Source organism: Vigna radiata, unplaced genomic scaffold (genome assembly GCF_000741045.1).
Source record: "Vigna radiata var. radiata cultivar VC1973A unplaced genomic scaffold, Vradiata_ver6 scaffold_417, whole genome shotgun sequence".
Taxonomy (NCBI): Eukaryota; Viridiplantae; Streptophyta; class Magnoliopsida; order Fabales; family Fabaceae; genus Vigna; species Vigna radiata.
Window position 1 is genome coordinate 34,950 of NW_014544159.1, and position 24,762 is coordinate 59,711.

General features: G+C 37.1%; 3 protein-coding genes across 5 annotated transcripts; all 3 read left to right on the plus strand.

The window, feature by feature from the left end:
- Positions 1 to 1,230: 1,230 nt before the first annotated feature.
- On the plus strand, positions 1,231 to 3,420 carry LOC106755485 (soyasapogenol B glucuronide galactosyltransferase-like). Its single transcript, XM_014637652.2, has one exon. The coding sequence runs from the start codon at positions 1,494 to 1,496 to the stop codon at positions 2,976 to 2,978; it is 1,485 nt and encodes a 494-aa protein (XP_014493138.1). The 5' UTR covers positions 1,231 to 1,493; the 3' UTR covers positions 2,979 to 3,420.
- A 230-nt stretch (positions 3,421 to 3,650) lies between these two features.
- Positions 3,651 to 6,660, plus strand: LOC106755488 (soyasapogenol B glucuronide galactosyltransferase). 3 transcript variants are annotated; one of them, XM_014637657.2, is made up of 2 exons: positions 3,651 to 4,276; positions 4,373 to 6,660. In XM_014637657.2, the coding sequence occupies exon 2, from the start codon at positions 4,485 to 4,487 to the stop codon at positions 5,970 to 5,972; it is 1,488 nt and encodes a 495-aa protein (XP_014493143.1). In that variant the 5' UTR covers positions 3,651 to 4,276; positions 4,373 to 4,484; the 3' UTR covers positions 5,973 to 6,660. The 3 variants fall into 3 exon arrangements, with proteins under 3 accessions (XP_014493143.1, XP_014493144.1, XP_014493142.1); XM_014637658.2 differs by having other exon boundaries at positions 4,408 to 6,660; XM_014637656.2 differs by having other exon boundaries at positions 4,443 to 6,660.
- Positions 6,661 to 6,780: 120 nt separating this feature from the next.
- Positions 6,781 to 9,092, plus strand: LOC106755491 (soyasapogenol B glucuronide galactosyltransferase-like). The gene has a single exon (XM_014637661.2). It carries the CDS (start codon positions 7,467 to 7,469, stop codon positions 8,937 to 8,939), a length of 1,473 nt encoding a protein of 490 aa, XP_014493147.1. The 5' UTR covers positions 6,781 to 7,466; the 3' UTR covers positions 8,940 to 9,092.
- The last annotated feature ends 15,670 nt before the right edge of the window (positions 9,093 to 24,762 follow it).

Sequence of the window (24,762 nt, forward strand, 5' to 3'; positions counted from 1 at the left end):
TCCTTGGAACTCTTTTCACCACTTTAAAATCATACTTAGAATCATATACTTTGCATACTTCACTCCAATCCAATCATATTACAGGGTATATAATAACATAGAGCTTTTAAAGCCATTCAAAGGATCAAGCATTACCCAATGTTATGAGAGAATTATACTAATATTGAATATACAAACCAACCCTAAACTAGTCGCTCAGTAATCAAGCTCGCTGGCGACCAAAGAATCGTCTTGCTCAATGACCCAGCTCATTGTGCGAATAACCAGACAGTGGTCCAGACTCCTCAATCTCTCACTCAACGACCTAACTCGTTGTGCGAATAAACTGATAGTGGTCCAGACCCCTCAGTCTCTCACTCAGTGACCCAGCTCATTGTGCGAATAAACTGACAGTTATCCAGACCCCATGATCACTCGCTCAACTATCCAACTTGATGTACAAATCATCAGACACTGGTCGAAACCCCTTAGTGTCTCTCGCTCAGCCACCCAGTTAATTATCAAAAATAGTATCAAAAATGTAAATTGGTAAAAGAAATGGTATATTTTGGTCAAAAATTAACTATTGTGATTAATTAAGATTGTTGGTTCATTCTGAATCAAATGTTCTTTAATTTGGAAACATGTAGATATGAGTGGTAAGATGGGTGAGTGTGACTCTTATTCGTCATGGATTTGAAATTTTTGATACGTTTTATTAATGAGATGACTAATTTGATAATCTGTTAATTTTTTTTTAACTTTTATTTTTAGAATCTTTTATATGTATACATTAAAATAGTACTAAAATGATATTTAATTATATAAATATTTTTAAATTTGTAATTATTTAATTAATATCTTTACGGGATGAATGAATATAATTACTATATTATATATTAGATTAATTTACTATAATCAATAATTAAAATCTAATTTATAAATATTAATGATTATAATTACAACAATATTATATTTTTTATTACAATATTATTATATAATTACATGTTTTAAATCATATAATATAAAAAAGAAAATTTTTGAAATTATTTTGTATTTTAAATTTTAATTTAAAAAAGTATATCAATAAATCAACCCACCACATGCCTTCTTTGATCCATTATATTGACACATTAGACAAAATAAATAAATAAATAATAATAATAATAATAATAATAATAATAATAATAATAATAATAATAATAATAATAATAATAAAAATAAAAATAAATAAAAAAAAACGCTCATATGATTGATCCACTTTGTCATGCAAGGACATTGAATGATAGGCTCTGTGGTATCTGTGACCAGCCAGCCACCATGAATCTCCTCCACAAAAATATGCATTTCCACGAGTACATTATTTTTATACTTTTTAACTGGCCGAGAGGGCATTTCCTACTAAATTCTTTTTCCAACTAAATTTTTAAGCTTATATAAGTCAATAACCATTGTGTGTATCACAGAACGTTGTCTGAAAGCAAAGAAATAGAACCTAATAGATAGTCAAAGCTATGGATTCTCAACACAAACACCAATTGAATGTCACTTTTCTTCCATATCCAACTCCTGGCCATATGAACCCCATGATTGACACAGCAAGGTTATTTGCCAGACATGGTGTTAATGTCACCATTATAGCAACCCCGGCTAATGCTTTAACTTTCCAAAATGCCATTGACAGTGACTTCAGCCATGGATACCATATCAGAACCCATCTCCTTGCATTCCCTGCAGCTCAAGTAGGTCTTCCTCAAGGGGTTGAAAACCTGAAAGATGGCACTTCCCTTGAACTACTGGGCCGAATCAATCATGGATTATCAATGCTCAAGGGTGATATTGAGCTTCTGTTTCAAGATCTGCATCCAGATTGCATAGTGACTGATATGTGTTATCCTTGGACTGTGGAATCCGCATCAGAACTGGGTATTCCAAGAATCTTCTTTTACAGCTCAAGCTACCTATCCGACTGTGCTAATCATTCTGTCATGCAGCACAGGCCTCATGAGAGGTTAGTGTCAGATACCGAGAAGTTTTCAATTCCTGGTTTTCCTCATAGAATAGAGATGACCCTTCTACAGCTAGAATACTGGCAAAAGGTTCGTGAAGAAGTCTCGCACTATTATGAGCGAATGTTTGCATCAGAGAGGAGAAGCTATGGAGCAATCTATAATAGTTTTCATGAACTTGAAAGCGAGTATGAGCAACTTCATAAGAGTATAGTGGGGATCAAATCTTGGAGTATTGGACCAGTTTCAGCCTGGGTTAACAAGGATGATGGACAAAAGATCAATAGGGAACACAAGGAGGACCTTCCAGAAGAGCCAGAGTGGCTAACTTGGCTTAACAATGAGCAGAATGACTCTGTAATTTATGTGAATTTTGGAAGCCTCACTAGGCTCCATCATGCTCAACTTGTAGAACTGGCTTACGGGCTTGAAAATTCTTGTCATAGTTTCATCTGGGTCATCAGGAGAAAGGATGAAAATGAGAATGAAGACAGTTTCCTGCAAGAGTTTGAGGATAAGATGAAAGAAAGCAAGAAGGGTTTTATCATATGGAACTGGGCACCACAGCTGCTGATATTGAATCACCCTGCCATAGGAGGCATTGTGTCTCACTGTGGTTGGAACTCCCTTCTTGAAAGCTTGAGTGCTGGATTGCCAGTCATCACATGGCCTATGTTTGCAGAACAATTTTACAATGAGAGGTTGGTAGTTGATGTGCTGAAGGTTGGAGTTTCAGTGGGAGCCAAGGAAAACAAGTTTTGGGCATTTGGTGACAATGATAATGTGGTGGAAAGGGTAGAGATTACCAAGGCTGTCTTAGAGTTGATGGAGACAGAAGAGGGCAAACAAATGAGAAGGAGAGCAATAAAATTGGGTGATGCTTCGAAGAAGACTATAGAAAAGGATGGACACTCTTACAACAACTTGATTCAATTGATAGATGAGCTTAAATCTTTGAAGATATCTAAAGCACTTGCAGAAGCAAGTTAGATAACTGAAATGGAGCAGCAATGAAATGGCTCTAGGAGCTGGATCTCATTATTTTCTGAAGCCTTTTAACAAGATGAATAAATCTCTTACAACGGTTAGGTTTCTTGTCGTTGGCTAATAACTCAAGGGAAAATGATATTTTAACAACATTTTTTGATAACTTTTTTGACAACCGGACACATGTCACGATTTCATTCGTGTGTTTGAATTTATTTTAAAAGAATATTTGAAACGAATCAATCATAAGTTGCCACGTATGTGTTGTCAAAAAGTTGTCATAAAAAGAGTTGTTAAAGAGACTTTTTCCAAACTTAAGTGTTGTGTTTTTCCCATTGGTTAGGTTTCTTGTAGTTGGCTAATTATTTAAGTGTTATCTTTTTCCCATTAATTGCCGTTTGCATATTTTAATGATTTTTGCTATGGAAATTGTGACGAAGTGAGAGATAAGAAAAAACAATACTATTGTGGCTAACTATATCCCAAATGTCACCACGTGTTGTAAGGAAGTTCTTAGAATGACAAAAAAAAAAAGGTTATGTTAGCTTTTTCGATGGAAACTTTTCTCATTTACTTTGCAGAATAAATAAATTCAGTGGGATGACATGTTTGTTTACTCTTGTTTACTACTAAATTTATTACGTAAAATTTGCTTTTTAATATTTTCAACCTATGTCCAAGTTTGTATATTTTAATTTAACTATTCAAAATTTATTTTAACAAAACTTTGTTATTTGTTATGGGTGCAAACTTATTTTAGGAAATCAATGTGACGGGAGCAGATTTCAGACCATTCCTTTAATTTTGTTGGAAATTTATGTTCTTTTAAGGATATTCTCATAATAACTGAAAAAGAAGAACTCTTTTATAATTTCTTAAACTTATAATCTAACCCATTACTAATAGTAAAATAATATATTAAACTGCAAATAAAAGTGGATTATAATAGGTATACATAATTCCATTTCTTGAATTTGTAACATTGTCATAGGCCTAACAAGAAGAAAAGCTTAGAAAACTTTCTATTCCATGCAAAGTTTACAATTTGAAACATGGTAAAGTGCCATAAAAAACAAGCAAACAGCGACCTGTATGTTTAGCTTCCTTGAGTTGTGAGCAGACATGAACCGAACCACAGTTAAAAATAACTGATCCCAAAAAAGCCGAACAAGCATAAACTATAGTATGCGTAAGTCAAGAACAAGGGAGAAAGAAAGAGCAGGCGTGAGAGAAAGAACAAGGGAGAAAATATGAAAGACCGAGAAAAAGATAGACAATTTCCTCGGAGTTTTCAGGAACAGGTATGTTTCTACTATCTTTTCCTCTTGGGAATTTCTTTTATCTAATTAGGCCTATATATGATTACAAAGAATGAAGGGTTCTGATTTATTTTTCAGATACAAGCTTGAAATTCTTTCTCTATATATCACAGAAACTTCTCTTCAAGCTTTATTTTTTCTGAAGCAGTATCTACCCCTTAGGAGTATAACCTCGTACATTGCACAAGCAATGAAAGCTCAATGCCGCAACCAACTCAATGTCCTTTTTCTTCCATATCCAACACCTGGCCATATGATTCCAATGGTAGACACTGCAAGACTATTTGCCAAGCATGGTGCGAGCGCTACCATTATCGCTACCCAAGCCAATGCTTTAACATTCCAAAAGGTCATTGAAGATGACTTCAGTTGTGGATACGACATCAGAACTCAAGTGATTCCATTCCCTGCGGACCAAGTTGGTCTCCCTGATGGGGTTGAAAACATTAAAGATAGCACTACCCCAGAAATGTTGGGTCAAATCAGTCATGGAATATCAATGCTTAAAGACCAAATTGAGCTTCTGTTTCATGACCTGCAACCAGATTGTATAGTGACTGATTTTTGCTATCCTTGGACAGTGGAGTCTGCTACAAAACTAGGCATTCCAAGGCTTTTCTTTTACAGCTCAAGCTACTTCTCCAACTGCGTTAGTCATTCTATTAGGAAACATAGACCTCATGAAAACTTAGTCTCTGATACCCACAAGTTTATAATTCCTGGTTTACCTCAAAGAATAGAGATGACGCCACCGCAGGTAGCGGAATGGGAAAGGACTAAGAACGAAACCACAGGCTACTTTGATGCAATGTTTGAATCGGAGACTAAAAGCTATGGAGCACTGTATAATAGTTTTCATGAACTTGAAAGCGATTATGAGCAACTTCATCAGAGTTTATTGGGGATCAAATCTTGGACAATTGGACCAGTTTCTTCGTGGGTTAACAAAGATGATGAACAAAAGGCTAATAGAGGACACAAGGAGGACCTTGAAGAAGAGCCACAATGGTTAAATTGGCTTAACTCTAAGCAAAATGAGTCTGTACTTTACGTATGTTTTGGTAGCCTCGTCTGGCTCCCTCATGCTCAACTTGTTGAACTGGCTCATGGGCTTGAGCATTCTGGTCATAGCTTCATCTGGGTCATCAGGAAAAAGGATGAAAATGAGAATGAAGATAGTTTCCTACAAGAATTTGAGAAGAGAATGAAAGAAAACAAGAAAGGTTTTATCATATGGAACTGGGCACCACAGCTGCTGATATTGGACCACCCTGCCATAGGAGGAATGGTGACTCACTGTGGTTGGAATTCCATTCTTGAAAGTGTGAGTGCTGGATTGCCAATGATCACCTGGCCAATCTTTGCTGAGCAATCCTACAATGAGAAGTTGGTAGTTGATGTCTTGAAGATTGGAGTCTCAGTTGGAGTGAACGAAAACACGTTCTGGATGAGCTTGGGTGATGAAGCAATGGTGAGAAGGGAAGACATAGTGAAGGTTGTGATGCTTTTGATGGGAAGTAGCCAAGAGGGCAAAGAAATGAGGAAGAGAGCAAGAAAACTCAGTGATGCTGCCAAGAGGACTATAGAGGAGGGTGGACACTCTTACAACAACTTGACTCAGTTGATATATGACCTTAAATCGTTGAAGATATCTAAAGCACTTACAGAAGCAGGGTAGATAATTGAAATGGAGCATTAATGTAGTGCTTCTCGGAGGTGAAGCTGGTGATTTTATAATTCCTTATGCTTATATAACAAGATGAACAACTTCAAGTACTTCTGAAACTGTTTTACATGGATCTAGCTTGCTACTTGTGTCAGTGTTTCAGTATAATATTTTAGTTTTTCCTATGTCATGTCATTTGCTTGTTTGAACATTTTGGATAAGGAAAAAGGAAACGAAAAAGAAGAAAACAAATACTAACAACTTAACTAGAGATTGGTAAATTTCCCCGCTGCAAAAAAAAAAAGCAGGAAATATTTTGGTTAGTACTGACATACCAACTATTTGCAAGCTTCTATGTATCAAAAGTGGAGACATTGACATAAGTGGAATGTAAACAACGGTTCCAATTTGCTTTTCTAACATGACTTTTTCTTCAATCACATGGTTTGAAAGCTTTGTGGCAACTAATTCAGTGTCATTACATAATTCTTCTAACTCTTCTCTAAATTTCTTAGCAACATTACTAGAGTTCTGATCTTGTGTATTTCTTTTACTAGAACAGAGTTTAGAGAATGATAAACAGCCTATTCTATTCTTATTTAAATTCAAATTGCTATGAAAACAAGTGTTTCAATACACATCATTACCAAAGTCTATATATTATGCGGACAAATTCTGTTTCGAAATTAATACAAACAGGCTAAAAATTATTGTTTGATGCCACTCAATTTGCGAAAATAAGAAATATATCAGCTGTACCTTATATGATTAATATATCAGCTTTACCTTGATTATGGAACCAGTAAAGCTTTGTTATTATATATTTCATTTATTAATTATATTTACTTTTATAATATAAATTACAATTTCTATATCATGACAAAACCACCGGCCTATGGTATAATAAGGGGGCGAAAGGTAGGTTGATGGAATATTCACATTTTGGTGCTGTGCTATGTCAGATGATAACTCAGTTTCTTTTGCAACAATACCAAGTTTCCATGTGTTGTTGTTTTAGTGGTTCCTATTTTTCAACTACAACAAGTGTTTTCTACTTGTTACGGAACAAAATAGATGACATGAACAAGTTCCCAGCCTGATTAGTCCACCTATTTTTTAACCTGATTATGCAGTTTGATAATCATTTTAACAAAGTTTATGGCCGTCAGTACATAGAAACAGACATTAGCATACTTTTAAGTTTGATACTTTCAACCTAAAATATGCTAGTCTAGTTTCAAACCTTGTTTTAACTATTCCAACAAAAACAAAAACAGGATACAAGAAGAAGATTTGAGGCAGAAGCTAACGTAAGAAACATGTCAAGAAGAACGAGAAGACCAAGAACCGGCCAAATGATCAAATTAATAATTAACAGAAAATGGTTCTTGTGTCAAGTCTAGTGGTCATACAAAAAGAATAGAACTTACCACTTGAAAAATGGTACAAGCTGTATTTGTGTTTGGAAGGAGAGGTGTGAGTGATTTTTTCTAAACACAGTTTGCAATGGAGACAGAATCCCACCAACTCAATGTAATTTTTCTACCATATCTATCTCCTGGCCATTTGAACCCTATGGTGGATACAGCAAGGCTTTTTGCCAGATATGGTGCTAGTGTTACCATTATCACCACCCATGCTAATGCTTTGACATTCCAAAACGCCATAGACAGTGACTTCAATAGTGGATACCACATCAGAACTCAAGTAGTACCATTCCCAACAGCCCAACTAGGTCTCCCTGATGGGGCTGAAAACCTCAAAGATGCCACTTCCCCAGATATAATTGGTAAAATCTTTTATGGAGTGTCGATGCTCCAAGGTCCAATCGAGCTTCTGTTTCAGGATCTGCAACCAGATTGTCTTGTAACTGATCTGCTGTATCCTTGGACAGTTGAATCAGCTGCAAAACTAGGCATTCCAAGGCTTCACTTTTACAGTGCAAGCCACTTCGCAAGCTGTGCCACTCATTTTATCAGAAAGCATAAGCCTCATGAGAGGGTAGCTTCTGCCACCCAGAAGTTCTCAATTCCTGGCCTTCCACATCATATTGAGATGACCAACTTGCAGCTAGAACAATGGATAAAGACTAAGGATGAATTTTCAGACTTAATAAATGAAGCCAATGAATCAGAGCTCAGAAGCTATGGAACGCTGAGCAACAGTTTTCATGAACTTGAAGGTGATTATGAGAATCTTTATAAAAGTACTAAGGGGATCAAGTGCTGGAGTATAGGACCAGTTTCAGCATGGGCTAACAAGGGAAATGAGGAAAAGGTCACTAGGGGACACAAGGAGGACTTTGCACAAGATTCAGAGTGGCTACATTGGCTTAACTCTAAGCAAAATGAGTCTGTACTTTATGTAAGTTTTGGGAGCCTCACGAGGCTCCCACATGCTCAAATCGTTGAAATTGCTCACGGGCTCGAAATTTCTGGCTGTAGTTTCATCTGGGTTGCACGAGAAAAAGATGAAATTGACAATGGGCACGTTTTCCTTCAAGAGTTTGAGGAGAAGATGAAAAGAAGCAAGAAGGGTTTTATCATATGGAACTGGGCACCACAGCTGCTGATATTGGACCACCCTGCCATAGGAGGCATAGTGACTCACTGTGGTTGGAATTCGATCCTTGAAAGTGTGAGTGCCGGAGTGCCAATGATGACATGGCCAATGTTTGCAGAGCAATTTTACAATGAGAAACTGTTAGTCGATGTGTTGAAGATTGGAGTTCCGGTAGGAGCTAAGGAAAACAAGTTCTGGACAAGCTTGGGAGAGGATGCAATGGTGGGAAGGGAAGAGATAGCAAAGGCTGTGGTACAGTTGATGGGAAAAGAAGAGAGCACAGAAATCAGAAGGAGAGCAAGAGAGCTTGCAGGTGCTTCCAAGAAGACTATAGAGGAGGGAGGATCGTCTTACAACAGCCTCATGCAGTTGTTAGATGAGCTAAAATCATTGAAGAAAACAAACATAAAAATTTAGTCTTGAAGAATTTTCTTTTTCTGTCAAAGAGACTATGATGGTTCCTCTTTTCTGCTTAACAAATCATCCTAAGGTATTAAAGGATTTTGAAGGTGGAATAGCAATATTGGAGATCCTTTTACACCAAGATTAATAAGATTTGAAGGACTCCAGCTTCCAAGTTTGCTGGTCTTTATTCTTGATAAGTCATTTGAAAATGATGATGGAAAAGGAAATTATTAAATTAAACTATTGCTAAAATTTATGTATTCTAGTTTTTTTGTTACAAGACACGTTTCTATTATGTTGATTTAATGTTATATTATACATTATGTTTATTTATATTTTAACAATTTATAAAATTTAATTATATTCTTTGTATATACTAAAACAATTACATTAAGGTTCGGTAACCCAATTTAAAAGAAAAAAAATGTCGTACTTTTGTATTGTTATTGTACTTAAAGATGTTAAAATGGTTTAAATTTGTAAATCAATTTCACTCATCACATGTTTAAATAAGATTGATTTGAAAAAAAAAAATCAGCTTTTCTAATATAGATCAAAATGAACTCTGCACATTAAATGGGTTTCATTTGGATTGAATATAGATTGAGTCATAATTCATGAACACTAGCTTTTTATTATCTTTTTATTATTTTTTATAAGTTTTTTATTACAATTATTTATATTTTTTTTCACATTTTAATATATTTAAAGATTAGAATTTTTTTTATAACGTTTGAATAGTTTAGATATTTGATAATGTTTAAAAATTACAATCCATAGCTTCTTTTCTCATCTCTTTACTCACAATTACTTCCTGTTTCGGTATAATTTTTGTGGGATAGAGAGACTGACATGACGGACGCGTCTTTGTCTACTCGCTTTCCTTTGATCTGAACCGCTCACTCTCCTTCTCCAGGAGAGGGGGAGGTACATGCAAAAGGCACTCCGACGCTCAAGTTAGGCGTGAATTGTGGAGCCTCGCCTCTCAAAAAAGTTACTATATTATCACTAAAGAGTATGTCTAGGTATTAGTGAGGTGTAGATGGAAACATATCTGGCTTTTAGCCTTGGCCCTGTATTTATAAGTTACCACAAACTCAATAGAATATAAACAAACTTACCTTAAACTGTTTACCTGAAAATTCGGTTGGTTGCTTACGAACAACTTTATAAATATCTTTAATCAGATATTCTTGATTATTTTATTTTCTGTTGGACTATTAGCCAAATCACTTAAACGCTAGCTCAATTGCAGCCCAATATCGTTTAACCTGGTTTGACGAGCATTAAACCTGGATAGACCGATCGGTATTGGATGCTAACCGTTCGGCTCAGATATCATATTATACATAATGCCCCCCAAGTCTGAGTTAATCGTTCGGTTTGTATGGTTAGGTTAACTATAGGACTTTAGAATGTCGTTCGTCGTGAGGGCTACCTATTGCACACCGTTTCGTGATGTCGTTTCATTTCCATGTAATCCTTTGGATTTTCCCGCCTCTAGAGCAGTTGCAGAGTCCTGAAAGCATAATCATAAGATCCTTTTGATCCTACGGTGCAAGTCGCGGGCAGTTAGATCAATTTTCCTTCATTAATGCGAAAGGATTTTTGAAAACCCTGGTTTACTCAACTGTCATTTTTATGCCACTTCTTCTCTTTCAGGTTCCTCTAGCCTTCTTTTTTGCATTTGCTACCAGGTAACGATGGATCCTTCCACCAATTTAGATTGTTGTTAGGCTGAATCGGCAAGTGTACCGAGTCGCACAAGTAATATAAAATGGTAAGACAAAGTATCGTATCCCAAAGGACTCTCGGTGCTGAACAGTTGTGTGAAAATAAGATTAGTTAAGACATAAAAATAAAAAGAGGTCATTGGGTTTGGACAAAAATAATAAAATAAAATAAAATGCAATTGATCAGTGGCAAAAGAGCACAGAGATGAATGAAGGTTGATTTTTATGAGATAGGTATGTTGTTGGGGTTAGATTTCACCAAGTTTCCTCTCATGTATATAAGAATTCTTCTTTATGCATTAATGCCAACGTCCCTCACTAAATCACTTAAACCTGATCCCTCGGTAAATAAGTTTGTCCCTAATTACCAGTTCATACAATTCCTAACATTCTTGGTAAAAAGATGTGAAGATCAAGAGGTTAAGACGACTAAGACTCATACCCTCATCCCTAAGCAATATAACCCTTAGGAGTAATTCAAAAGGAACCTAAATTGAAAGGAACCTCCCGACACTCATTCAACTCATAGATCATGCTATTGTATAACCAAGAATAAAAACAGATGAATTACTCTAACAATTAATGAAAAAGCATATGAAATTAAGAATCAATTCAAATACATGAGAGTTTATAAGGCTACATCATTCCCCAACAACAAATAAAAATTAGTTCCCCATAGACATGGGGGAACTTTATGAACAAAGGAAGAAAGAAAGCGAATGGAAGACTAAGAATTGGCTAAGAGTGTAATGCTATACTCTTCTCTGCCAGGGATGCAAAACCTAGAGTCCCAGAGTCCTTCAAATAATGTCATAGGCATCCAGAGTGTGGCGCGGTCCAAAAGAATCAAAAGAGAGCAGAAACAGGGTCGGATCCACGTGAAATCACGTTCAAGCATCGCAGAGGGGCCGCTCGGGCGTGAATTGAGGGTTATGTAAGGCCTGAGCGTCAGATTTAGATGCCTAGGCTACAAAGTTCCACCGCCCGGGCTGTGGCCCCCGACGCCCGGGCGGTGAGCGACGATTTTGGACGCTTGGCTTGTGCTCCTGGACGCTTCGGCTTCGTGTTTTCCCTCCTTCTGGTGCCTTTTTATCCTCTTATGAGATCCATCTTCTTGGCTCTTTATCTCTTCTTCCAGTATTACCTCAATTTATGTCTAAACAAGGGGAATTTGTTATAAAACCATTGAAATCAACCTCAACTCTCTTATTTACACAATTTATTGAAAACACATGAGTCCAAGCAAATTTCTAAGTGAAAAAGGGTGATTTTAGTATCAAAATCACAAAACAAATAACGGTGTTTTAAACTGTTATCAATTGTTCCCCACCATCTGCTTAAGAAAGGGGGCGGGGTGACAATGTTGACGCACCAAAAGCTTCTTTGACTGGAGTCCTGTGCGAAATTTCCTCTATGCTTAGTGGCGGAAACGCCTTCCACTACGGTGGTGTCATCGTTGAGGGTCTTGGAATCCTTCCTTCATCAGCGTCTAGTGGGAGTGGCTACGAGTGGGCCTCTCGTGATGTAAGTGATTTCCGCACTCTCTTTAGTAGTAGACCCATTTTGCAAGATTAGGTGAATGATAGTTGTATCCTTAAGACCTTGGGTTATAATTCTTGTATAAAAGTGATTGCTTGTGGGGAAAATGAGAGAGTCTTTCACGGGAAAGGGGCCTCTAGAAATGACTTCTTCTACATCTATTCTTGCTTGTTTTATGACATGTATGTCAGACTTCCCTTTAGCGTCTTTTAGATGGATGTTCTGAAAACCCTCAAAGTTGCCCCCATTTAGCTACATCCGAATAGCTGGAGGTATATTCAGGTGTTTGTCGTCATGTGTCAGGCTTTGGCTATTAGGCTGACAACCGCTCTGTTTCTCTATTTCTTTAGAACCCGACCAGTAGCCAAGAGGGGTTGGGTTTCACTGAGTTCTGAACCCGAGAATGCGATTCTAGAATTGTTCTCCCAGTCTTTTAAGGGTTTTAAGAATCACTTTTTTAGAGTCACCATTACCGAGTCGAGTCGCCCCTTTTTCTTCAATAAGGACAACAGCCCTAGGTTCCCCTTATATTGGACACATGACCCTCTGAAACTTACCTCTTGGTCGAAAGATAAGATAACCAATGACGAGTTGGAGGCTTTGAGTGTTCTGGTCGTGTTGCCCTGCCCCTTTTCATCACAGAAGATTATCAATTGCCTCGAGCATGATAATGTTAACCCGAGGGTGTTTGGTATGCTCTTTTATTGTTCTTTTTAACTTTTGTCTGATCATAATTGACTTGCGGTATTATTTGTCGCCTACAGCTATCATGGGAAAGAAACCTCCTTGAGACTGGTTTGGTATCCTTGATGTAAAGAAAAGTCAGGGGGGAACCTCGAGTTGCGCCTATGTTTCGACACCCACCGCCGAGAAGACTACTGTTCGGGAACATGTAGAGTGGTCGCCCTCCCCCGAAGTGGTCTTCGTGAGGAAACACAAGGCTAGTCAGCATACAAGAGACCTGAAGGCCTCCAAAACGGGTAAAGACGCCGAGGAGCCCGTTGACCCACAAGTCGGTCGCCCTATTCGCGGTGGCATGTGGGATTTGGCTTTAAATCTCGGGCACAAGATTGACTTTCATTTTGACGAAGCCAAGAGGAAAGTCATCGAGGGCACGTCCGAGCAAAAGATGACGGAGACTTGTATGGAACTTGCATGTCGTATGGTCGCTGCTGCGTGGACCTTGGCCTATGCCTCTAACAGGGCTAACTTGAAGACCGAATTGGAGAAGGCAAAGGCGCAGCTGAACAAGGTCGCTACTGTTCACTCTCGTTGTGAGCAAAAGTAGAAAGACGCTGAGAAGGTGATAGCCGAGGGTCGTACCATAATGGAGAATCTACAAAGGGCCAGCACTGAAATGAAGAAGGCGTAGGATCAACTTGCTGCCGACTTGAATGCGTCGAGGAAGGGGAATCTCGAGTTGAGGGAAGCCATGGCTACGTTGACGGCGGAGAGGGACGCCCTGCGTCGGACTGTTGCCGAGGACCAAGAGTTGAAAGAGGAAATGGGTGAAGTTATTATTTTAGAACACACCCGGGACTTCAAGAAGGCCCTAAGACAAGTGTCTCATATTCTCAACGTGTCCACTAAAGGGGTCGAATTTGATCCCAGGAAAGACGTTTACCAGGGGAAATTGGTGTCATTAAGGGTTATACCTACGGGTACTTTCTCGGATGATGAGCCTGCCGAAACAATTGTAGAAGCAGAAGCAACAGAAGCAGAAGCAATCACAGCTGATTCTAGTGAAAGGATCGAGGGAAACCCTACAGCCCCTTAATACCAACATTGTAAAAATTGGATAGGATGGTTCTGGAATGTTGAACACTTAATGCTTTGTTCCTGTCTTTTATTTTTAAGTACTTTGTTCTTATTGCATTAACAAACTTTGTATTAGCTACCTTCTTATAGTTGTGTATTAGCTACCTTTTTATAGTTGTGTGATTACTCGATTGTTCCATGTTGATTTAATGCTTTCGTCGGCATCTTTTTCCTTTTATAATGTTGTCCGCCCTGGTCTGCCATAACTATCCAGTAACAAGTAGATTACCTTCATGCCAGCGGTGACTAGGTGCTCTTTTTGGCAAAAAAAATCCTAGCCGAGAAGGTATTTTGACCCTAGGGAATGTATCCCTTGATTGGACGCGCTTGGGTATTTATGACCCAGTCAATGCGCCAGGGCACTCTTGACCCTAGGGAATGTATCCCTTGATTGGATGCGCTCGGGTGTTTATTACCCAATCAACGCGCTCGGGCACTCTTAACCCTAGGGAATGTATCCCTTGATTAGACGCGATCGAGTATTTATTACCCACTCAACGCGCTCAAGCACTCTTCACCCTAGGAAGTGTATCCCTTGATTAGGCGCGCTCGAGTATTTATTACCCAGGTATGGAAATCTTTTCCATTGATTGGTTGTCTCAGCAAGAACGGTTTTCTGTAACCCGTTTTTGTGTTTGGGATGCAAGATGTGATTATCTGCAAGGTTAATAGATAAAGGCATATGCAGTAGTTTGTAAGCTATGGAGACTAAAAACAGCCTGTTTGCATTTATCTCAAGGATAACATAAATAACTGAAAGTTCAAAAGTACCTCAAGCAAATGAACAATATTTGAACAATAGGAATGTAAAAACAATTTAATTGTAATAAAATTTAAGATGTGTCACATTCCAAGTATTTGGGATACCTTGTCCATTAAGGAGCTCGAGGCGATAAGCTTCATTCGTCAAGTCCTTCGAGATGCGAAAAGGTCCCTCCCAATTGTCTGCTAACTTTTCGAGAGCTCTATTCTTTCTGGCTTCTCCTCTCTTGCGCCACACAAGGTCTCTTTCCATAAAGTTTCTGGGTTTAACCTTGGTGTTGTATCGTCGGGCAATCAGTCGTTTCTGCGCCGCAGCCCGTACCGAGGCAACTTCTCGTCGTTCAGGTAGGGTGTCGAGGTTCATCCATAGTTGTTCATAATTGAGGTTCATGTCCTGCATGCCTCGCCTTAAGGATGGCTCTCCCACTTCTACCGGAAGCATCGCGTCTGTGCCACATGTTAGGTTAAAAGGGGTTTCTCCAGTGCATCTGTGTGGGGTACATTTGTAGGCCCATAGCACCTCAGACAACTCTTTTACCCATAAGTCCTTAGCTTCTCTAAGTCGTTTCTTTAACTCCATTCTTACAACCTTGTTTGCAGCTTCATTCTTTACGGGTGCTCCACCAAGCTAGTAACATGCTTGATTCCCAAACCTTTAACGAAATCTTCTAATTTCTGCTCAATGAACTACCAACCATTATTAGTGATGATCTTCTAGGGTAGGCCAAACTGACATACCAAATGCTAGATGAATTTTTGCACACACTGAGCGCTGATGATTGCTACTGTTTCGACTTTGATCCACTTCGTGAAATAATCGATTGCAACAAGAAGGAACTTACATTGTGATTTATTGATCGGTAGTGGCCCCACAATATCCATTCCCCATTGTGTGAACGGCCATGGCGAGACTAGACCATGTAGTGCCTCGGGGGGATCCGGAAGTTGTTAGCATGCCCTTGGCAAGATATGCATTTTTTGAAGAATGTTTCGCAATCATGATCGATTGTCGGCCAGTAATACCCTGCTCGCAATACTATGGCCCTAAGCTTGCGTTTTCCCGAGTGCAAACCACATACACCATGGTGAAGCTCTCGCAAAACATAGTCGGCCTCCTCCTTCAGCAAGCATTTTAGTAACGGTGTGGTGTATCCTCGTTTGTACTGATCTTCACCTATACACAAGAAACGAGCAATCCGCTTAGAGTAAGTTGAACTAACGTTGTCTCCCTGTTCTTATTCCGCCATTAGTTAGCGTACGTTCTGTCGCCAGTTGTCTTTAGGTGTCACGGTGTTTGTGGCAAATGCTTCAATCATTGGCTTGTCCAGTGTCATCTTGATGACTGAATACTGTTATGCCTTTTCCCTAGCGTGTGTCAGCTTAGACAAAAGATTTGCCCTAGAATTTTGTTCTCTAGGTATGTGATCAATGTTAAAACTGGAAAAATCTTTAAGTAGACTGTTGACTTTGTGGAAATAGCGCAGCAACTGATTATCCTTGACCTGGAAAGTCCACTTCATGTGACCAACTACCAACAAGGAATCCATTCCGCACTCTAAATGCATAATTTCTAATTCTTTGGCCAGAATTAGCCCCACAATCAAAGCTTCATAGTTCGCTTGATTGTTGCTGGTTTGAAAACGAAAGGTTATGGCTTGTTCAATGACAACGTCGTTCGGTCCCTCTAGGACAATGTCGACTCCCCCACCTCTTTTGTTCGAGGAGTTGTCTACATTCAGGTACTACAGTTGAGTTGGTCCGTCCGACGGAGGGGGGGGGGTAGTTCAACTGCAAAGTTTGCCAAGTGTTGGCCTTTAACAGATCCTCGCGGTTCAAAGCGTAGACCGAATTTGGAGAGTTCAACATACCAGGAAACCATCCTTCCTGCCAAGCAGGTTTTCTGAGGATCTTAGCGACCGGATGATTCATGCGTAACACCACCTAATGGCTTTGGAAATACGGTCGGAGACGACGTGCCGCTATCAATAGGGCTAACGTCACCTTCTCTATTTGCGAATATCGTTCTTTTGCTCCCAGCAAAGTTCTCCTAACAAAATAGGTTACTTTAAAATCCAGATTTTCCTCGATAAGAGCGGCGCTTACCGCCACGTTGGATACAGCTGTTAACACCCTAGCAAGTGTACTAGATCGTATCAAGTAATAATAGACAATAAGTCCGAATATCGTTTCCCAAGGGACTCTTAGGCCTAATCGTTTATGTGAATTGATTTCTTAAGACTTAATAAAGATTGAATTTAGAGTTTGTAATGCAAAAAGGAAATTAAACATGTAAATGCAAAAACTGAATCAATTGACAGACAAAGATATGAATGAACAGAGTTGTTAGGGTTTACGATTTCATCCTAATCCACTCTCCTATACCTATTCTTCTTATTAAATCCAACTTTATTATCAATGTTAATGCAACTTTCTAATTTACTCTAAACCCGATATCTCGGCGAAAAGAGCCTATTACCATAATTACTAGTTTACTATCTCTAGTCTCCCTAGCAATTACTAATGCATTAATGACAAAAGCTTAAAGCAATTGGTCGTCTTATTCCTATCTCTAGCAAATATTTCATAATCAAGAGAATTCTTCTCAGTTCTAGATTTCCCCCTACGTCCCCGTATCGACAAAATCAAAGATCATGACATTGAACGAGTTAAACAATGCAAGCTTTAAAGTACAGAAAAGAAAACCCAAACTATTGATAATACAAGTATATGAATAAAATAAGAATTTCGATATAAGAGAGTTTCAAAAGGATTACATCATTCCCCAACAACAAAGGGTTTAGTTCACCATTGACATGGTGAAACTATATGGATTTAATGGAAAGAATGAAAGAATAAACCCTAGAATTGGTGAATTAGAGTCTTAGCATCCAAAATCCGCCTCCAAGGAATGTAGAAGGTGTTATGTCGTCTTTCTCTGCCAAAAGATTAGCCTAGAATTGTTCTGAGGATCTATTTATAAGCTATGAAAAATTACAGAAATTTGGCCCAAGCCCAACTACAATGCTCAACGCTTGTTTCACCGCTCAACGGTAGGCGCGGTACTCCACTGGATCGCTCAGCGTTGACACCCAGGCGTCCTGCCGTATTGAATTGAAGATCTCAGCGCTCAGCAGTGGCTTTTGACGCTCAGCGGTAGGCACAGTTCTTCATTTTACCCTCAGCATTGATGCTTAAGCGTTTGTCCATAACTTCTTCCACGAGGCCGGCGCTCAACGCTGAGATTGGCGCTGAGCGGTGGGTGCGATTCCTCTTTTGCACTTTTCTTCATCCTTTCTTGAGTCCAACTCCTTCCTACTTCACTTCCCATCCTTCAATTCTCATTAAATCCTGTCAAAACAATGTAAAACCAAGCATAATATCTCTAAAACCACCTTTGACTCTCCTGTAACCTAACATAATTTTTTTTCATGACTTTAAGCTCATTCCAAGTCATAAAAGGTGTGTTTTGTTATCAATTTCACGTATAAAAAAAACAATTTTTAGACCGTTATCAACTGACACCTCATTGTCCTCTACTCACACTCACCGGATAATCATAGCCAAGATTAAAGCATAAGCACATACAAACAAAAAGGTAAGCTAGATACAAAACAATTTATATTAAACTTAAAACATTTCATACATGAATCGGATATAACATAAATCAACCCAAACATCTTAACATGTAAAGACCTAGACTGGACTATCAAGATTTAGAATGAATGTCAAGCTATTGCAAGTTGTGAACTTGAGATGGCCTCTACTGCTTTCCAAATTCATTGTCAATGGGTTTCACCCTCCATACTCACAAGATTAGTCTGTGTTGCGTCTTAGGCCATACTAGAACACTTAAACTAAGACCTCCAACTACTCTCACCACATGTGTCAATCTTCTCTACTTGAGAAAGAATGACCATTAGAGTGTCAGGATAACCCCAAGACTAAGCTCCCTACATTCATACTAATATACTTGAAACCATCTAATAATAGGTTCCTCATCGGAACTCATTTCCATGACTTTTCCATTCAATAAACAAGTAAACATACCACTTCATATATCACCATAGAACTCATAATAAACTATTACACATGCATCAAAGAACTCAAAACGGTGCACCAGAAAACATAAGACAACCTAAAAACTAAAAACCCAAAAACTGGCTAAGGGTGCTCAGGCGCCAGCTCTCTGGAAATGGGGATGCTAAGATGGCTCGGGGGCGCTCGAGAAAGTTCTTCTCACAAAAAGGGCGCCTAGGGGTGCTTGGGCATTATCCTCTTGGCAACTAGGGCACTCAGGGGATGCTTAGGAGGTGTTAGCGTTGCACTAAGTTGTAAAACACTTATATTTTGACTTTGGTTACCCTTTACACAAGTTTGAATGGTTCCTACAACCTCTTAGGCATTGAGATACATCTGAAATAGACTTGGAAAATTGTTTCCTAGCACTAGTACATTTCTCATAGTTTCAACTATTAACCCCCCCTTAGCCTTAAAACCTAATTATTTGATCATTCACCACTCTAAACAACTTTGCATCCAAATATAACTATCCAATTAACTTTATAACATGTAATTCATAGCAACGACATCACAAATTTAGCCACAATTAGAATAGATCATTAAATTAACTAAAGGTACTTAATTACCTAAATTAGCATAACAAATTCTTCAAATTCTAACTTAATCAATTTGACAAACGTACAAGCATCAAACTCATTTAACCAACATCAATTAAAAGTATACATCTAACTTCCCTTACCTTACACCAAAACAGAGCTCTAAAAACACCGACCCCTTGCTTAAAATGCCTAGAAAACACCGAATTGAAAACAGAATGAGTCCTTTGGACCTCAGATTATAAGAGAATTAGGAAGAGAAACAAAAGGATGCATACAAAATAGAATCTATTTCAAATTAGAAATGAAAGAGAAAAAGGAGTTGAAACTTACTTGCTCTATTCTAGAAATTGATCGGATAGATGTGGAGATTACTCTTTCATGATCTCCTAATAGCTTCCTGATCGTCAAACATATGATCTAAGAGTTAGAATCTTTAGAGAGAAGCGAGGGAAAATTAAGAGAAAGAGTTGTAGATAGATGATTGGTATTTTAAGTAATGAGACGAATTTAAGAAATTTTATTTAATTTATTGAATTGTTTTAACTTTAAAACTTTTGGTCAAATTATTCTAAAACACATATCAACTCTAATACTCTATTTTCTAGGTTCTTACATATTACATATTGTAAGAATAGAAAGGCCTTATATCTCAAGCCAAGAGGGGGTGAATTGGATTAACCCTTTTTGAAAATATTTTTGAAATCTTTATGAGTTCTTGGATTCTTAAAATCAATAATCAAAGAATAATGAATCAATCAAAGATAAAGAGAAAAAGAGAAAGATCAACACACAAAAAATCTATATTGGTTCTGATATCACAAGCCTACATTCAGTCCTCCTTCAACAACCTTAGTTGAAGGAAATTTACTATAATGATTGATTATACAAGAATATAGAGAAAACCCTCTCAATGCACTCCTTTCAGTGCTCAAAATCAAAATAGCAACACAAGAAATGAACACCCTCAATCTCTTACAAATACAAAGAGCAATCCCAGCTCTCAAACCTGGCTATCCCCGCATAGGTACACAATATAGATTGTTTGAAAAAACCTGATCTTGAACACACTCTTCAAAGTGAAGAATTAATAAGAACCAATGTAGTCCAATTGCCTTGAATGAATCCTTGTAGTTCGATCACCAAAAAGGCTTTGATTCCTTCAAGAACGTGTCTTTGAGAGCACTTGTACACAAACTCAGAAGATGTGTCAAAATCTGAAAATGTTAACGTTATGAAAACAAGTCTCAAGTCACATATATATAGGATTTTCCAAATCATGTCACAGTATAATCGATTATGTTATTTATGTAATATGTTATGCTTTCCTTTTTGTTTTAACAAATTATCCTATGCGTGTTATCGATTATTTATACACTTAAACCTATTATTGCTTCATTTAACAATCTTAATATATTGGGTTATTTATGTTATGGATTAGACTATGCTTTCTGTTTTAATCGATTATTAAACTTATGTGATCGATTATTTCAACACTTAACCATATTAGCCATCCATTTGTCATCCTTAACAGATTATCTCATTTATATAATAGATTATGACTTTCTCTTTGTTTTAATCGGTTATGTACCCTGTATAATCGGTTATAACATAACCGTTTGCCCTTGTTAGCTTTCTAAGTGATCTGGCTAAATCTAACAGATTATATATTTTATTTAATCGATTATTTATATCAGAAATGAAATTTTTCATCTGTTTTGAACTTGAACCATTCAACATTAATGGATTTAATCATCTAGCACACACATATTAAAGATATAAACAATTATAATGTCATTTTGTTGTACAAGAAACCATTATTAATCTTTTAACCATTCATCATAAAAAACGAAGATATAAAGAGACAAAGTTTCCCATATCAACATATCAATTTAAAAATTTATATAACGAAATTAAGTTTTATTTTATTTTATTCTTACAAAATTAATTATTAAAAACTAAAATAAATTATTTTGTAAAATATTGAAATACAAATTATTTTATTTAATATTATATATTTTAATTGTTTATTATATTCTAATTTTAAGACAAATATTTTATTGTATTTAATTTAAACATAATTTATCATAATCAATCGATTATGAATAATTTAAAAAAAAATTATGACGCAACTACAAAGGAAGTCAAAAATAAATTTTATCTTGCTTCTTATACTTTTATATTTTTATTTTCAAATTTTCTTTGTGCTTTTATCCTCTCATGTTTTCATTTTCATCCTTAGACAGATAAGAACAAATATAATTTGTTAAGAGAAAATATTAATTTAAAGAAATTATAATTTCTCATTAAAGCTATATAAATAGTGTTTCGGTATAAAATTTAAGAACCGAGAGATTGACCTGACAAATGCGGCTTTGTCACTTTCTGATTCCTGGGATTCTCCAATCGCTCGCTCTTCTTGGTTATTCACTGCTCGCTTTGTCTTAACCTTGATCGTCCGGTAACCTGTAATGGCACTCTGACGCCCAAGTTAGGCGTATAGTAGAAGAACCTTGGTTCTTAATTGAATGTTCAGGAAAGGGTTTTCACTATTTGAATATTTCTGAGTGTGATTAGAGCGTACTTGGCTTGTGACCTCCCTCCCCTATTTATAATTTGTCTTATGAAATATAAACAAAGTTAGTATAAAACAACCAAATGAATAAAAACGATCTTACTTGCATGTTCGGTCCAATATTTTTGGCTTTATATCCACTATATCTTTAATTAGATATCCTTGAATTATTTATCCTTAATTGGGCTTCTTGGTCCAATTTAGTTAAATGAAAACAGACCCAATCGTGTCTTACCTCGTTCCGCGTCTTTTTCTTTTTCTTTTGCGTTGACCTTAACCGGACTGTTCGGTTTTACTAGATAACCGTTCGATCATAATATCATACTCGTACAAATAATATTACTATCATACTTAATAAATATGTTAAAATAATACTATAAAACTATTTTTTATTTAAATATTTTCTTTTTCTTTCTCTTTAAGCTTTCACATGTTATATATGTCGAATTCAAAATCCTCTGTGAATTAAAAAAACAATTTATTAATATTTTCATTAATATATATATATATATATATATATATATATATATAATATTCTCATTTTCAACCTTTCATCTGATTTTACATTAACAATTGAATATTGGTGCATATTGATTATCCCTAAACAATAATCTTTCTTTTATGAGATGTGTCTCTAACTATTACAATTCTTTCTCTTTTTATTAATATACTAAAAACAAAGATTAAATGTAAAAGAAAAGTAAAATAATTGTGCATGTTTCCAAACTCATTATCTATTTTTCTTTATTCTATTCTATTATATGAATACGTAAGATAATTATAGTATTCAAAATATTGTATTTTAAAAATATAATTGAGTGTAAAAAATGAATATAAAGTGTACATAACAAATAAGAAAATTTATACGTTATAATTTATTATTCTTTTAATTTTAATAAGGCTTAATTCCACTTTTGGTCCCATGTTTGGGGGGTTGTGTTCAATGTGGTCCTACCTTTTTTTTTTGGTAGCAATAGATCCCACCTTTTGAAAAAAATCGTTCAATTGAGTCATTTTGCCTTACGGCGTCAAATATTTAACGGTAAAACCTACACCCTGGACAAAACACACTGAACTTTCTCTACGTGGCACTTATGTGAATTTTGAATTAAAAAAAAAAAAAAGTCTTGACAGATCAACCATCTTCCACCTCCACTAACGTGAATGCCATCAGCCATCACTCTTCATCGGAGTTTTCCACAATCGACCCTGGCAGAAACATTTGGAACACAACAATCAAGCACAGAAACACCACCACCTTACAAATCCATTGCAAGTAATCGAGCTTCTTAAAGAGCAACCTCAAAAAGCTCGATCTGAACCTGTGAGAAAAAGGATTCTTCTCTTTTCTAGTGAACTGAGTACCAAACAAGCTCCCCTTCTTCAATGGGATCCCAGATTCGAAGGAACCCATTAGAGTCTCATCAATTAGGTCGCAGCAGAATGGGGAAAAGCTTCAAACTTGGGCGAAAATTGGCATGCAGACTAACACCCAGATGCCAGCCCTTTAATGGGGATTCAACCAGAGCTGAAAAAGACCCAATCTTTGTGCTTGAATTCAAGAAAAAGGCCAAGAAAGATTCTGGGTGTGAGAAAACAGGGTTTTCATGTGGATTTGGGTAATGATTCCAATTTCTGTGGTTGTTTCTGGTTTTGGTTGCAGGTTCTGATGCGGTGATGATGATGAATGATGGCCATGGTTGCGCGGATAGTTGCACGGTGGTGGAAGACGAATTGGGTTTCTGATATTCGGAATTGTGCTTACAGATCTGGCTTTGATGCAGGTTGCGAAAATGGAGGAAGATTGATGGAAGAAAACGGCCATGGATGTTGCAGCGTGGTTGCGATTCGAAGGGGATGACGCTCGAAGTTTAACGGCGACACGATTTTGGATTCTCCGCGACGGCGAAACTGTTGCTTGCTCACAGAAGGTTGGACGGTGGGGTGAAGGGTTTGTAATGGTGGTGACGACGTCGCGGTGCTTGTGGAGAGGTGGCTGCTAGCGGCGCGATTTCTCTTATTCACGGTGCAGTGCGACGGCGGCACGGTAGTCACAGCAAAAACGATGGTGCACGATGATGAAGGATTTGTGGTGGCTAATGGCGACGACGACCTTGCGGCATTGTGGTGGTGACTGGTTGAGGCGTTGTGGTGGCCGGATTTTGGGTTCTGGCGAGGATGGTGGCGGCGGCCATGGGTGGCTAGGGTTTGGATTTGAAAATTAGAGTTTCTTCAGTTTTTCTGTCCCTTCACAGTGCCACGCAATCACATTACCTTGCCATGTTGTTAATGTTTATCCACGGGGCATTATTACCGTTAAAAATTTGACGCCGTAAGGCAAAAGGACTCAATTGAACGATTTTTTCAAAAGGTGGGATCTATTGATACCAAAAAAAAAATGTAGGACCACATTTAACACAACCCTCCAAACATGGGACCAAAAGTGGAATTAAGCCTTTTAATAATTAATTATATTTTGAAAAAAAAATGGCTTAACATTTATGGAAAATGAAGATAATACATCCTTTTTTATTTAAATTTTTTTCCATAAAAAGAATAAAGTAAAAAATAATTTGTTTAAACAAAGATTGAAAATGATGATTGTAAGATATTATGCGTAGTTATGCAAGTCATACATTTTAAACGTGAAAAATAAATCATAGTCAATTAAAATAATTTTATTCATTATTACATTCTTACAAATTATGATTCTTATTTTAATAACAGATCTAATTTTTTTATGATAAGAAAGAGAATAATTATTTTACATACATACATTTAAAGAGAGATAT